The sequence below is a fragment of the Mesoplodon densirostris genome, chromosome 19 (genome assembly GCF_025265405.1).
Source record: "Mesoplodon densirostris isolate mMesDen1 chromosome 19, mMesDen1 primary haplotype, whole genome shotgun sequence".
Taxonomy (NCBI): Eukaryota; Metazoa; Chordata; class Mammalia; order Artiodactyla; family Ziphiidae; genus Mesoplodon; species Mesoplodon densirostris.
This window is the reverse complement of record NC_082679.1, coordinates 766161-782118: the sequence shown is the minus strand read 5'-3', so window position 1 is coordinate 782118 and position 15958 is coordinate 766161. Positions and strand designations below refer to the sequence as shown.

At 46.4% G+C, this 15958-nt stretch overlaps 1 protein-coding gene across 1 annotated transcript; it reads right to left on the bottom strand.

Moving 5' to 3' along the window:
* Positions 1 to 291: 291 nt before the first annotated feature.
* Positions 292 to 15212, bottom strand: ZNF329 (zinc finger protein 329). Its single transcript, XM_060084076.1, has 2 exons — positions 15163 to 15212; positions 292 to 1975 (listed from the first exon to the last, which is right to left on the bottom strand). The coding sequence occupies exon 2, from the start codon at positions 1953 to 1955 to the stop codon at positions 339 to 341; it is 1617 nt and encodes a 538-aa protein (XP_059940059.1). The 5' UTR covers positions 1956 to 1975; positions 15163 to 15212; the 3' UTR covers positions 292 to 338.
* Positions 15213 to 15958: the final 746 nt, after the last annotated feature.

The following is a 15958-nucleotide window of genomic DNA, read 5'->3' as shown; positions in this document are numbered from 1 at the left end:
GGAGCAGTCTTTTCCACTGACAGGGAGGAGCCACCCCTGAAGACACTTCTCCCTCACATAGGTTTTTTTTTTTTTTTTTTTTTTTTTCTTTTTTGCGGTATGCGGGCCTCTCACTGTTGTGGCCTCTCCCGTCGCGGAGCACAGGCTCCGGACGCGCAGGCCCAGCGGCCATGGCTCACGGGCCCAGCCGCTCCGCGGCATATGGGATCCTCCCAGACCGGGGCACGAACCCGTATCCCCTGCATCGGCAGGCGGACTCTCAACCACTGCGCCACCAGGGAGGCCCCCTCACATAGGTTTTTGAGAGCCAGTCGGAAGATGAGTGTGGCCCACGTTCATTAAATATCCACGGGTTGCTCTCCAGGGTGTGATCTTTGGTGTCGGATGAGGGAAGAGCTCCTTCTGAATGTTTTCCCACACTGAGGACAATGACTGGGACCCTCCCTGCTGTGGAGCCTCTGATGTACTGCCAGGTGAGAGTTCTGCTTGAAGGACTTTCCACAATCTGGACACTGGTACGGGGTCTCCTTAGTGTGAATTCTCTGGTGTTTGGTCAGACAGGAGCTGTCCCTGAAAGCTTTACCACACTGATTACACTCATAGGGCTTCTCACCAGTATGAGTCCTCTGGTGACGTATGAGGCCGGCAATGTTCCTGAAAAGTTTCTGACACTGATCACAGCCATAGGGCTTCTCACCAGTATGAATCCTCTGGTGCCTGATGAGGTAAGCACTCTCAATGAACGTTTTCCCACATTCTTTGCACTCATAGGGTTTCTCCCCAGAATGGATTTTCTGGTGCACAATGAGGTGAGAGTTACGGTTGAAGGATTTCCCACATTCCACACATTCAAAGGGCTTCTCTCCAGTGTGAGTCCTCTCGTGCTGGGTGAGGTATGAGCCATCTCGGAAGGCCTTTCCGCATTTGCTACATTCATAAGGCTTCTCCCCAGTGTGGATCCTGAGATGCACAGTGAGGTGGGAGATGTCGGTGAAAGGTTTTCCACACTCATTACATCTATATGGTTTTTCCCCTGTATGAGTTCTCTGGTGCAGAATGAGGGACGAATTTCGGTTGAAGGTTTTCCCACATTCTAGGCATTCGTAAGGTTTCTCCCCCGTGTGAATTCTCTGGTGTTGTGTTAGAGCTGACCCATCACTGAAGGCCTTCCCGCATTTACTGCATTTATAGGGCTTCTCTCCTGTGTGGATTCTTTGATGCACAATTAGGTTATAGTTCTTGGAGAAGGATTTTCCACACTCATTACAGGTATAAGGTTTCTCTCCCGTGTGCGTTCGGTGATGCAAAACCAGAGAAGAGCTCCGTTTGAAGCACTTGCCACATTCAGTACATGTGTACCGTTTTTCTCCAGGGCTGTTCCTCCTGTTTTCGTTAAGGGATGAACTCAGGGTAAAGAGGTCCCCACAGTCCTTACCTCCGTACAGTCTCTTCCCTCTTTCCATTATTGTTTGTTCACCAAGAGGGGCAAAACGGTTGACCGACTTAACGCGTTCAGGGTATTTACAGGGCTTCTCTCTGGCTTGAGTCCTTCCAACCTGAACAACTTCCATGGGGTGGCTGAAGGCTTTCCCACCGGTGTCACTGTCGTCCGTTCTCTTAGCTCCATAACTTTTCTGACAACTGTGCAAAGCTGGGTCACGGCCCAGGCTCTTAACACCCGAGCCACGTACACGGAAACCGTTTCTTGTGGAAACTCTCTGACGTCGTGGAAGGTCTGGGCTCAGGCTCAGATGCTCCCCACATCTGGGATATTCACGAGTTGCTTCCTGAGCTCCTGGTTCCTCCCGAGTTAAGGCTGATGGCCTCAAATGTCCCTCCTGGTTCTCACAGTCCCAACTGTTACCTAGAATGGAGAAATGAGGACCGTCTCGTGTAAATCCTTCCAGCTCCATGTCACAGGACAGTTCTTCCTCAGGAATATTCTCAGCTGTCATGTTCAATCTTCTGTCCCAGGCTGGAAAGCAAAGAATGAAAAAGACAGACTTAAGTACATGAAACCGTGTGTGGAAGAGGAATGAAAGATGGTGACAGGCCAAGTGTGTGAGTGTGTCTTTTTACTTGTTTTCTTTTTGAAATTCAGATCTATATGAGGGGGAGATACTGTGAGTCGACGGATGGAGCCAAGAACAGGTTCAAGAAGAGCCACATGGCATTTCCATCCTCCTAGAGAACAGGCAGGGGGAATGGTGTTGGGGGTAAATATCACCAAAAGTATTAGCCTGAGACGTGGGAGATCAGAGGCCAGGTGTCACTATGATCACACAGGAACACATCTCGGCCACTGTGTGCTTGTCCCCATCACCCACTTCCCCTACCAATAATCAGTACACACTCCAGATCTTCCACTTCACGATGGGTTTACAATAGCATTGAACGAGCACTTTTCACCCCACCTTTGTGGTCAGAGTTCTGCCTTCGTGGATGGGACACACACAGGCCTGGTGGCCTGAAAGTTCTGAAATTCCTAGATCTGTCAACGATCTTCCTGCAGGGTTATTATGAGAATTACATCATGTGTGCTGGCTCTGAGCTGGGGAACAGACAGTACTGTAAGTGGCTGCCAGTGTCTTCACTGTTACGGCTATTTCTCTAACCATGCTCCCACCCCTTTGACTTGAAGATATCACGAAAACTGGCTTCGGGCTTCCTTGGTGGCACAGTAGTTAAGAACCTGCCTGCCAATGAAGGGGACACGGGTTTGAGCCCTGGTCCGGGAAGATCCCACATGCCACAGAGCAACTAAGCCCATGTGCCACAACTACTGAGCCTGCGCTCTAGAGCCCACGAGCCACAACTACTGAGCCTGCGTCCCACAACTACTGAAGCCCATGCACCTGGAGCCCGTGCTCTGCAAGAAGAGAAGCCACCAGAGTGAGAAGCCCGCGCACCACAATGAAGAGTAGCCCCTGCTCGCCGCAACTAGAGAAAGCCCGTGCGCAGCAACAAAGACCCAGCACAGCCAAAACTAAAATTAATTAATTAATTATTTTTTTAAAAATTCCAAACAACAAAAAACAGAGTAAGAGTCAAAATACAAGTGGCAGGTGGAGAGACGATACTATAAAGTATAAAAGAGACAAAGGAATAGTGCCGGAGATCTATAAAAAAATTCTTACAGAACAGCACATAAAAGGGAAAAAAATGGGTAAAGGATACAAGGAGGAACTTGATGGAGAGAAAATAGAAATGTCCTGAATACATGAATTCTTGCTCATTCGCACCTAAAGGTATTTACAAACTGTAACTTTAAGAATACAAAGTATGCACATTTCACACGAGTAAAAGTAAAACAAGGCATGATAATATAATGCTTGAGCAGGTCATGCAAGAAGAGAGTTGGTGGGCACGTAAAGAGGTCAGTCCACTTGGCGGTGTAACTTGGTAGTGGCCATCGAAACATAAAACAGGCACATTCCGCCACCTTGCAATTCCACTTGGTGGTGTCTTAGATTCAAAAAGCCTGAGTCCCAGGCATAACTGGACATCAAGCTATACCTAAGGACATGGTCTTAAAGGCCACCAGGAAAAAGACCACTAGTGAAGGAATGAACAGTACTGTGATTAACTTGGTAACAAAAATAGAAACCTGATAGTAATGGAAGATTACCATTAAAGTGCCGAGGGAAAAAACTGTCAGAGTGAAAGTAAGGGACTTCTCTGGTGGCACAGTGGTTGGGAATCCGCCTGCCAATGCAGGGGACACGGGTTCGAGCCCTGGTCTGGGAAGATCCCACATGCTGCAGAGCAACTAAGCCTGTGCACCACAACTACTAAGCCTGCACTCTAGAACTCACAAGCCACAACTACTGAGCCCTCATGCCACAACTACTGAAGCCCGTGCCCCTAGAGCCCATGCTCCGCAACAAGAGAAGCCACTGCTTCTAACTGCCCGCGCACAACAAAGAGTAGCCCCCGCTCACCACAACTAGAGAAAGCCCACATGCAGCAACGAAGACCCAACGCAGCCAAAGTTAAATTAAAAAAAAAAAAGAGTGAAAGACAAAGGCAGCTTCAGAAACGCAAAAGCAGGGTTTATATCCAAGGACACTTGCCAAAAGAATTAGAAAAAAACTGTTCTTCAGGGGAAAAAAAAACCCAGAAGGAAGGAATAGAGAGAACATGTATTTAAATAAAATCCAGCACTGACCACATAAAATGAACAGTAACAATGACTCAGGGGTTAACAATGGGATGGACTAAAATACTGAATGGCAGTGGCCTGTGATATGAAAACAGGGTAGCAAAATTAAGTGTCCTGACATTCTTATATTGTTCATGATTCATGTTAGACCTGGTCAAGTCAGGAATATGTAAAACTTCCAAGCCCACAGAACAGTGGTTCTCAACCAGAGACGGTTTTACCCTCAAAAGACACTTGGCAACATCTGGGAACATTTTTGGCTGTCATGACTTGGCGTCAGATGCTATTGGAATCTAGGGATGCTGTGAAATACATTTAAAATGCAAGACAGCCTCTCACACATAGATGACCAGCCTCAAAACTCAAATGTAAATAGTGCTGAAGTGGAAAAACTCTGTTACAGGAGAAAAGAATAATAAAGAAAAGGAAAAAAGATCAATCCAGAAGAAGGTGCTAAGGGGGAAAGCTCAAAAAGGACAGGTTAAGATAGAAAGTATAAAATAGGACATCACCAATAACAATAAATGTAAGTGGCTTTGATGGGCAAGATAAACACTGTGTCAGACTGTATTAAAAAATGTGTTTGTGGGCTTCCCTGGTGGCACAGTGGTTGAGAATCTGCCTGCCAATGCAGGGGACACGGGTTCGAGCCCTGGTCTGGGAAGATCCCACATGCCACGGAGCAACTAGCCCCATGAGCCACAATTACTGAGCCTGCGCGTCTGGAGCCTGTGCTCCGCAACAAGAAAGGCCGCGATAGTCAGAGGCCTGCGCACCGCGATGAGGAGTGGCCCCCACTTGCCGCAACTAGAGAAAGCCCTTGCACAGAAACAAAGAGTCAACACAGCCATAAATAAATAAATTAATTAATTAAAAAAAATGTGTTTGTAACAGACACCAAAAGCAAAAGGACACAGAAGACAAAAGCAAAAGTTCGGAACAGACAAATGCTAACCAAACAAAGATTGAATGGTGCTTTGCTAACCAACAATAAACTTCAAGGATGATAACAGGGCAATATAACAATGGCAAAGATGTCTACATTAACAGCATGCCTCCAAACACAGAGCAAAGTCAGCAAATCCAACCATACTGGGAGGGTTTATGAACCTCTTTCAGAAATGGAAATGCAGAAAGACTGAATAGAGACAAGCATAAGAGAATGTAATTAGCCAGCCTGGTCACACAGCTGAATGAAGACCCACTACCAACAATTAGAGCCAAAGGCTTTCCAAGCACAAGTGGAACATTTGCTAACATTGGTCATAAACCAGGCCAAAGAATAAGTTCAACAAAGACCAGACCACAGTCTCTTGACTACAAATGTGGTCAAGTTAAAAACCAGTAACAGAAAGAACGCCAAATACAAAAAATAATAGTAAGTTTTTTTTAAAAAAAAAACCTATTTATTTGGAAAAATGAAAACCTGTTTCTCAGTAGTTCACAGAGAAATCTTGATGCAAATTAGAAAGCATCTACTTAGAAAACACGGAGAACGGAACAACTGATGATGATGGCACATCTCAAAACATGCAGCAAAGGAGGATGCTGCTAAAGAAGTTCCTAGGCGAAAAATGCTGGTCTTTAATGCGTGGGGCTTTTTTTTGGTTTGGTTTTTTTTGTTATTGTTTTTATTTTGTTTTGTTTTTGTTTTTGTTTTTTGTGGCCATGCCATGCGGCTTGCAGGAACTTAGTTCCCCAACCAGGGATTGAACCTGAGCCCTCAGCAATGAAAGCGCAGAGTCCTAACCACTGGACTGCCAGGGAAGTCCCTGATGCTTGTATTTTAAAGAGAAGACTGAAAGTTAGTGAGATCACTGTTCGACTTAAGAAGTAAGGGAAAGAGCCACAGAGAAAACCAACAGGAGGTGAAAGGAAGGTGATAATAAAGGTAAGATCAAAAATTACAGAAACCAAAAACAAGGAAACAGCCAAGAACATGAAGAAAACCAAAAGTCTGTTATTTGAAAAGACTAATGAAATTACTTTTGGCAAGAGTAATCATAAAATAAAGAACAAGAAGGCATACATAGGTGATATTCGTCATAAAAAGGGGATTTAATTAAGAAACAGAAGAAAGTTATCAAAATGGCAACATTAGATTTATCCTACAAAGGAAGGCCTATGAAACATTAGAACACCTACTGATACGATGCCCGACATTTTCAGATTAAAGTAGAAGACAGCCCCCTACATCCTATCTCAATAAATTCAGAAAGTAATTTGAACAAATCTCACCCAGACTCTTGATCAAAATGCTCTCAGATTAAAGTAGACCCCTTTACCCTACGTCAATAAACTGATAAGGTATTTTAAGGAAAGCTCCAACTCATGATGAAAATTCTTATCAACTATGAACACAGGGAATTAAGGTAAACATCACACGTGAGGAAACATGAGAATTGTTCAGTCTGAAGCCAAGGCCAAGACCCCAGATGCCTGCTAGGTCCACAGCATTCAACAGTAATGCAGAGGGGCCAGCTGGCCAGGAGGACCATATCCCCAGCTGTCACTCCTGGCTGCTCCTGCTTTTCAGACCTCCGGAGGCTGCCTTATTACCATGCTGCATGTTTCCTCTACTGAGCCTTCTAAGTAGACTGGGGCCTGGGTGGCCTACAGTTGTCCTGTGGAAACAAGAGATGGAGAGCACCTCCCTACAAGTCTGTAAGGGGAGGATGTATGTGTGCACTTAAAAGAAATGAGGTAAGTCAGACATATATAGGATGATACCACTTAGTGAAAATTTTTAGACACACAAAGTATTCTCGAAGTAAAAATATTAAAATGCCCTGGCAACACATCTACCAAAGCTGTGATCATGACTGTCTTGGGAGTGTGGAAGGGAACAGCCCTAGAGGAGCAAAGGGAATGTCCATTTCATCTATAATAGATACTTCCTTTATTGAAATAAGACTTACATACCACTAAGAAAGTGAAAAGACAGCCTACCAAACAGGAGAAAATATTTACAAAGCACGTATCTGATAAAGGACTTGCAGAAGATATAAAAAACTCTTATAGCCCAATAATTACAGAACAACCCAAATTTTAAAAATAGGCAAAGGATCTGAATAAACATTTCTCCAAAGAAGACATACAGATGGCCAATAAGCACGTGAAAAGATGATCAACATCATTAGTTATTAGGGAAATGCTAATCAAAACCCAGGCTTAGGGGCTTCCCTGGTGGCACAGTGGTTGAGAGTCCGCCTGCTGATGCAGGGGACATGGGTTCGTGCCCTGGTCCGGGAAGATCTCACATGCTGCGGAGCGGCTAGACCCGTGAGCCATGGCCGCTGAGCCTGCGCGTCCGGAGCCTGTGCTCCACAACGGGAGAGGCCACAACAGTGAGAGGCCCGCGTACCGCAAAAAAAAAAAAAAAAAAAAAAAAAAAAAAAAAAAAAAACAGGCTTTCACTGCCATAGGCCTGGATTCAATCCATGGTCGAGGTCAAGCTGCACAGCACGGCAAAAAAAAAAGACAATAACAAGTGTTGTGAGCATGTGGAGAAACTGAAACCCTCACACACTGTTGGGGGGAATGTAAAATGGTACAGCTGGGACCTCCCTGGTGGCGCAGTGGTTAAGAATTCACCTGCCAGGGCCTCCCTGGTGGCGCAAGTGGTTGAGAGTCCGCCTGCCGATGCAGGGGATACGGGTTCGTGCCCCGGTCTGGGAGGATCCCATGTGCCGCGGAGCGGCTGGGCCCGTGAGCCATGGCCGCTGGGCCTGCGCGTCCGGAGCCTGTGCTCCGCAGCGGGGGAGGCCACAGCAGTGAGAGGCCCGCATACCGGAAAAAAAAAAAAAAAAAAAAAAGAATTCACCTGCCAATGCAGGGGACACAGGTTTGATCCCTGGTCCGGGAAAATCCCACATGCCATGGAGCAACCAAGTCCATGTGCCGTAACTACTGAAGCCCGCGCACCTAGAGCCTGTCCTCTAGCCCCTGCTCGCCACAACTAGAGAAAGCCCGCGAGCAGCATCAAAGACCCAGAGTAGCCAAAAAATAAATAAAATGGTGCAGCTGCTTTGGAAAACAGTCTGACAGTTTCTCAAAAAGTTAAATAGAGGGGATTCCCTGGTGGCGCAGTGGTTGAGAGTCCGCCTGCTGATGCAGGGGACACGGGTTCGTGCCCCGATCCGGGAAGATCCCACATGCCGCGGAGCGGCTGGGCCCGTGAGCCACGGCCGCTGAGCCTGCGCGTCCGGAGCCTGTGCTCCGCAACGGGAGAGGCCACAACAGTGAGAGGCCCGCGTACCATAAAAAAAAAAAAAAAAAAAAAAAAAAAAAAAAAAAAAAGTTAAACAGAGTTATCATATGACCCTGCAATTCCACTCCTAGGTATCTACTCAAGAAAAATGTAAACATATGTCTACACAAAAACTTCTCCATGAACTATGAGTACATAACAGCACTATTCATGATAAACAAAAGCGGAAACAACCCAAATAAATGTCTACCAACCAATGAATGGATAAACAAAATGTCGAAATACACACAATGGAATATTCTTCAGGCTTAAGGAGGAGTGAAATACTGATAAATGCTTCAATAACACAGATGAATCCTAAAAACATTATACGCAGTAAAAGAACTCAGACACAAAAGACTCCATATTGTATGATCACACTTAAGTGAAACATCCGGAAGAGGCAATTCCATACACACTGAAAGTCAATTAGTGGTTGCCAGGAGCTGGGAGAAGGCAGTATGTGGAGTGACTCCTAATTGGTATGGGGTTTCTTCTTGGATTGATGAAAACGTTTTGGAAATATATAGTGGTGATGGCTGCACAACTTCGTGCATATACTAAAAACCACCGAGTTGTGCACTTTGAATGAATGAATCATATATGAATTATATCTCAATAAAGCTGTGATAAGTAGATTTACACCTATAAGGGGACAAGTTTCACCTAGGCTGACCTGCAGCGCTTGACCTTGGCAGTATTTCCCCTGGGGGCATCCAGAAATCTGTGGAGGTGTCAGGTTGTCACAAAGATGGAAGCAGGGTGAACTACTAGCATCCGATGGGCCTGGACCAGGGATGCATATTTGCTACCACACTTGGGACCTGCTCCACGTGATGTTTGACCAACCTGTGGACCAAAGTCCCTGCAGGTATTAACCTGGGGTATTGAACTATGGAACAATACTACATGTGTTACATGACATCAGGGAAAAGGTGCCTTCATTTAGGGGAAGGAAGTTGAATGGAAATCCAGATACAGCCCTGAATTTATGAACTCATTCCCTATTTTGCATCTCTCTCCTTGACCAAAACTGGCCGTTCCAACTCTACGCTCAATCAATGAGGGCCTGAGTGCCATAGCGGTTACTGCAAGAAGAACAAACAATCACAAGCATACAGGAGGACATTAGGACAGACTTCAGGGAAAGAGTATTAAATTAGGGTATTTAATGCAGGAACTACACTGAATTTCATTAATTAAGGTTGTTTTAAAAATCTTGTATTATTGCCCTCATACATATCTGTGTAGCTATTTCTGGCAGTACAATGATACCAAAACTATGTTGTAAAAACTTCACCTTGATGCTGTTCACAAATTTGGGGGGGGGGCGTCTCTATTCCCCCCCACACCCCACTCATCCTCTGACCTCAGATATTCACAATACCACTTCTCTGGAGCCCCGGTATGACTCATTTCCCCCAGCCTGTCCTTCTCTTCCCCATGGCCGCCAAAGAAGGTGGTCTCTAAGACTTTCTATACACTGAATGTTGCCCCAGCACATGTTGAGACTTCAGGTCTGTTTGGAGAACTGTTTTCTGTGATAGTGTCCTGATGTTGTTCCAGGTCATAGCAGAGGGGGTGACGGACCCTTCACCTGTCACCCCAGATCATCCAGGCAGCTTGGGTTGCCTTAACTGCCTTAAGTGCTTAGAACCTGCTTCCACCAAGGTACTTTCTTCCATTCCTATTTAATACACCTGGTCTGGATCCACCCACAACACTCACTGTTCCAGCAGCATCCAGCCATACCTCACCTCATTCAACTGCACTGAAGACAATGAATTCTGACTGTCCTATTTCTCTTAATCCAAACCTACAATCTGCAGCAGCAGACTGCTTCTTATGTTTTCAAGGTAGCTGTGCCAAACATTTAAATAGAGAAATATTTTTTAATACAAATGCCTTTCCTTTTATTGATTCTTTACATTTAATTTTTAAAGTTATATGGATATTTAATATTATCTATAAAATTCTTTTCAGGACAGTAAAAGGCATATTGCTACTATTGATCATAAAGACTGAGCATTGGGCTTCCCTGTTGGCACAATGGTTAAGAATCCGCCTGCCAATGCAGGGGACAGAGGTTCCAGCCCTGGTCCGGTAAGATCCTACGTGCCGCAGAGCAACTAAGCTTGCGAGCCACAACTACTGAGCCTGCACTCTAGAGCCCGCGAGCCACAACTACTGAAACCCGCGCGCCTAGAGCCTGTGCTCCATAACAAGAGAAGCCACCTCAGTGAGAAGCCCATGCACTGCAACGAAGAGTAGCCCCTGCTCACCACAACTAGAGAAGGCCCGTGCACAGCAACAAAGACCCAACACAGACAAAAATAAATAAAATAAAATAAATAATTTTTTTAAAAAAGTAGAACTCCTCCTGTGGAAAGAGCAGAGACAGAATGGCTTCAGATAATCCACCTTTAAAAAAAAAAGACTGAGCATTACACAAAAAATAACTCAAAATGCATCACAAGCTTAAATATACAAGCTAAAGCTATAAAACTCTTAAATGAAAAACATAGGCATAATTCTTCAGAAACCTGAATACAACGCCAAAAGCACAAGTGACACAGTAGATAAACTGGACTAATCAAAATTAAAACCTTTTGTGCTTCAAAGAATGTTACTAAGAAAGTAAAATGACAATCCACAAGATAGGATAAAATATTTGCAAATCATGTATCTGATAAGGCACTGGTATCCAGAATAAATAAACAACTCTTACAGTTCAATAATTAAAAGACCAATAACCCATTTCATAAATGGGCAAAGGATCTGAATAGACAATTGTCCAAAGAAGATACACAAAAGGCCAATAAGCACAATGAAAAGAAGCTCAATATCATTAACCATCAGGGAACTACAAATCAAAAACACATCGAGATACCATTTCACACCCCCTAGGGTGGCTACAATCAGTTCCACTCCTAGGTCATCCAAGAGAAATGAAGACATATTTCCACAAAAAAACCCCCACAAAACTTGTCTGTGAATGTTCACGGAAGCATTATTCGTAATACTCCCAAAATGGAATCAACTCAAATGGATATCAACTGATGAATGGATAAACAAATTAATATATTCATACAAGGGACTATTATTCATCCATAAAAATGAACCAAGTACTGATACACTGTAACATGGATGAACCTTGAAAGCATTTTTAAGTGAAAGAAACCAAAACAAAGGACTACATATTGTATGGCCATTTGTATGAAATGCCTTCAATAGGCAAATGCAGAGACAGAAAGTAGATTAGTAATTGCCTGGGGCTAAGAAGGATGGAGGAAATGGGAAGTGAGTGCTGACGGGCAGGGGTTTCCTTTTGGGGGATGATGAAAATATTCTAAAACTAATCTGTGTGATGGATGCACCACCTGGTGAACATACTAAAAGGCACTGAATGGTATACCTTAGAGGGTGGATTATATGGTATATGAATTATACCTCGATACAGCTATTTAAACAACTAAGCAGGTGTTGAATCTGCTGGAGTCAGAACTACTGGTCTAGGCTCCACTTGGCATGTTTCTGGTATCTTGGGATTAAAGCTTGCAGAGAGGGCTTCCCTGGTGGCGCAGTGGTTAGGCACATGCCTGCCGACACAGGGGACACGGGTTCCAACCCTGGCCCGGGAAGATCCCACATGCCGCGGAGCAACTAAACCCGTGCGCCACAACTACTTAACCTGCGCTCTAGAGCCCACGGGCCACAACTACTGAGCCCATGGGCCACAACTACTGAGCCCGTGCTCTAGAGTCCGCGAGCCGCAACTACTGAGCCCACGAGCCACAAGTACTGAGCCCGCGAGCCAACTACTGAGACTGCTCTCTAAAGCCTGCAAGCCATAACTACTGAGCCTGTGCGCCACAACTACTGAGCCTGCACTCTAGAGCCCACAAGCCACAACTACTGAGCCCGCGCGCCTAGAGCCCACACTCCACAACAAGAGAAGCCACTACAATGAGAAGCCCATGCACCAAAATGAAGAGCAGCCCCCGCTCGCCACAACTAGAGAAAGCCTGCGTGCAGCAACGAAGACCCAATGCAGCCAAAAATAAAAATAAATAAATAAATAGATAAATAAAATAAGGCTTGTGGAGAATTCCACTTCCAGGCACTCACCTCTGAAGGGCTTTATACCCAGTCTCTATGACCCTGCAGAGGGATCCACTTAAGCCCAATGACTGGATGTTTGACATCAATGGTTACCAGACCTCAGATGCCTGACCCCACCTGCATGGTTCTTGCCATCTCTGTGGACCACACGTGATAATGTTTACTTCTTCAAATGATACATTCTTTCACAAAAATAAATTGTTTGCCACTAACTTTAGCCCTGTCCAAATAAAGTTACCCACCTCATTACCAATTGTGATTAACAGCCTAACTTCATTTTTTTTTTTTTTTTTTTTTTTTTTTGCGGTATGTGGGCTTCTCACTGCTGTGGCCTCTCCCATTGCGGAGCACAGGCTCCGGACGCGCAGGCTCAGCGGCCATGGCTCACGGGCCTAGCCGCTCCGCGGCATGTGGGACCCTCCCGGGCCGGGGCACGAATCCGTGTCCCCCGCATCAGCAGGCGGACTCTCAACCACTGCGCCACCAGGGAACCCCCGTATGTCTTTTTTTTTTTTTTTTCGGTACGCGAGCCTCTCACTGTTGTGGCCTCTCCCGTTGCGGAGCACAGGCTCCGGACGCACAGGCTCAGCGGCCATGGCTCACGGGCCCAGCCGCTCCGCGGCATGTGGGATCTTCCCGGACCGGGGCACGAACCCGTGTCCCTGCATCGGCAGGCGGACTCTCAACCCCTGCGCCACCAGGGAGGCCCCTGACTTCATGTTTGATGACTGACTGCCGACAGCTGTCAGCCCCCCGTCCTCACCACCACCTACTGCCCCTTCTCCTTCTGCAAACGAGGCAAACTAACAGGAAAGCCTGAGTATTTTCTCCTCGGTGTTGGCAGGAAGTTCAAACCATGCAAGCCCCAACCAATGCAAGGCCACCCTCATCCCAACTCCATTAATCACTATAAAAGCCCAGCGAGCCGCCTTTTCCTGCTGGCTCACGAGTTTTGTTTATTTGGTTTTTGGCCGCGCCACGTGGCATTCGGGATCTTAGTTCCCGGACCAGGGATTGAACCCACGCCCCCTGCAGTGGAAGGGAGAAGACTTAACTATTGGACCACCAGGGAAGTCCAACTCACACTTCTTTGGATCATCATGGGAAGTCTGCCCTGCTCTCCAAGACAGTCTCATTATGTGAGTAATAAACCTTTTGTCTTCTTGTGGGAGGGTATGTAAGATATAAAAAGATCTGTGTTTGAGGCAGGGAGAAAAGAAGGGTAAAGCTAATGAGGCAAAGTATTAATAACTTGACAATCTGGATGGTTTTACAAGTGTTTATTGAACTATTCCTGCAACATTTCTGTAGGTGTAAAACTTCAAAATAAAAAGTCGGGTGCTAAGGGAGAGAAACAATCAATAGAAGGGAGAAAAGTTGCTTGCTGTGGGTGGACAAAATAACAAACTCTTAGCGTTCAAAACATATTTTTACAAGCCCAAGTCGCTAACAAGCAATTTTTTTTAATTGGCAAAGGACAAGGGATCCTTCTGGGGTGATGGTAAATTTGATAAAGGTTTGGACTGCATTTGCCAAAACTCATCCAGTGATACAATGAATATCTGTGCATTTCAATGTAAGTCAGTTTTCCCTCAAAAATTTAAAAAGCAATATTGAACTCTAATTGATGTTAAGCGTAGTAAGGTGTTTGAGGGGGGAGTGGAGTGATATCTGCCATTTACTTTGACTGTATCCCAAAAAGATTAGTGGGTGGCTAAAAGGGTGGACAAAGGGAACAAATATGGGGCACACAGCAAGTATTGCAGAGAGTTAATGAGTTGGTATAAGGACTCACAAGTGTCTCAACTTTTCTATATGTAGAAAAACTTTTATCATAAACTACTGGGGGAAGAGGATCTAAGGAAACGAACCCACTAAACCAAGGAAGAGGAAAGCGAAGTGGCCACCAACAGTTGGAAAAACGCAGCCCGCACTGAGAAGTGCTGCAAGATCTGATTTTGCAGCTATTAGGTGGGGAGAAAACAGGTGATCTGACACCTCCCGGTCTGCCGAGTGGTGGGAAACGGCACAGTCTGCGGGCGCAACGCGGCCACCTCGGCCCGAGACCCACCGACGCCCACACGGGCCCTCCCACTACCCGGCAGCAGAAGGGCGGCAGACCCGGGGCTCGCCCCAGCGGCCGAGCCAGGACACCCAGCAGGCAGGGGCAAAAAGGCCCCTATGGAAGGACGAGCTCAATACGAGCGCGGAACCGCCGGGAAACGCGGAGGAAATCGCTGGGGCGTCCTCACACTAAGAGGGAGCTTCCACACCCGCCGAGGTACGTCCACACCCGCAGCGGGGCGTCCACACTCGCCCGGGGGCGTCCTCAACTGCATGGGACGTCCACACTGCAAAAGGGGGTCGTCCACGCCCGGCGGGGGACATCCACACCGCAGGAGGGGGGCGTCTACACTGGCTGGGGGCGTCCTCACTCGCTAGGGCCGCCGCGCCTCGGGCGGACCCCCGGCCCTGCGAGTCGGACGCGCCCACTGCCCGCGGGAAATCCGCCGGCAGACGCTCCGCTCCTGCGTCACCAAGACCCAGCGGACACCGCCCCCCGCGACACACACACCGCCCTCAGGGGGAAATCGGGGCACCGAAAGGGCGAGGGGCGCAGCGGACTCACCGGAGGCCGCCCGGCGGCACCTGCGGCAGCGGCAGGGACTGCCGCGGCCATGTTCGGTGCAAATGCGCGTGCGCGCGCCGGGACCCGGATGTGCGCGTCCCAGGAGACTCCGCGGCCACCGCTGGACCCGTGCGGTGTAGAGACCCGAGTACCTGCCTTTCGCTTCTCCTCGGCACCGCGCCGGATCCAGTCCCCTCGCCCTGGGCGGGGGTCAGCCGCAGGGTTCCGGGCTCCCACCGCCCGCCCTGCGCCCAGTCTTCGCCTCCAGCCCAGGGACTTAAGAGCGGTGCTGTCAGGAAGAGAGGTTCCTTCGCCGCATTTACTTACTCAGTTATTTATTGATATCAATGTGGATTCACTGACATTTATTTTCGCTTTATCCCAGGACATCATTATTGTGCAGCCTTATTTTTATGTACTGCATAGTTTGCTGAAATAATTCTATATCATCACATTTTTTAAAGAAAAATATGTTAAAATTCAGATAAGGGCAACTCATTATCCATTGACAGTATAGTTATTTCCTTAGGAATCTAAACAGAAGCTGCACATTTTTGGAATTAATGGGAGTTAGGTAAGGATTTTAGATGGACGATTAGGAATGCAAATCAATGTATGTGTTGTGGAAAAATCAGTATATAAAAATTAGCAGCAAGCAGTTAGAAAATGTGCTTTTAAAAGAAATAAATGTTCGCAGTTTTATGTATGTGTATAAAATAAAACAATTTCAAAAAGAAATAATTAGTATATGTACAAAAAATAATAAATACCCACACTTACACTATCCAGCATGAAT

Excerpts from the sequence above, each read along its gene's own strand:
- ZNF329 (XM_060084076.1), bottom strand. The coding sequence starts at position 1,955 with ATGACAGCTGAGAATATTCCTGAGGAAGAACTGTCCTGTGACATGGAG.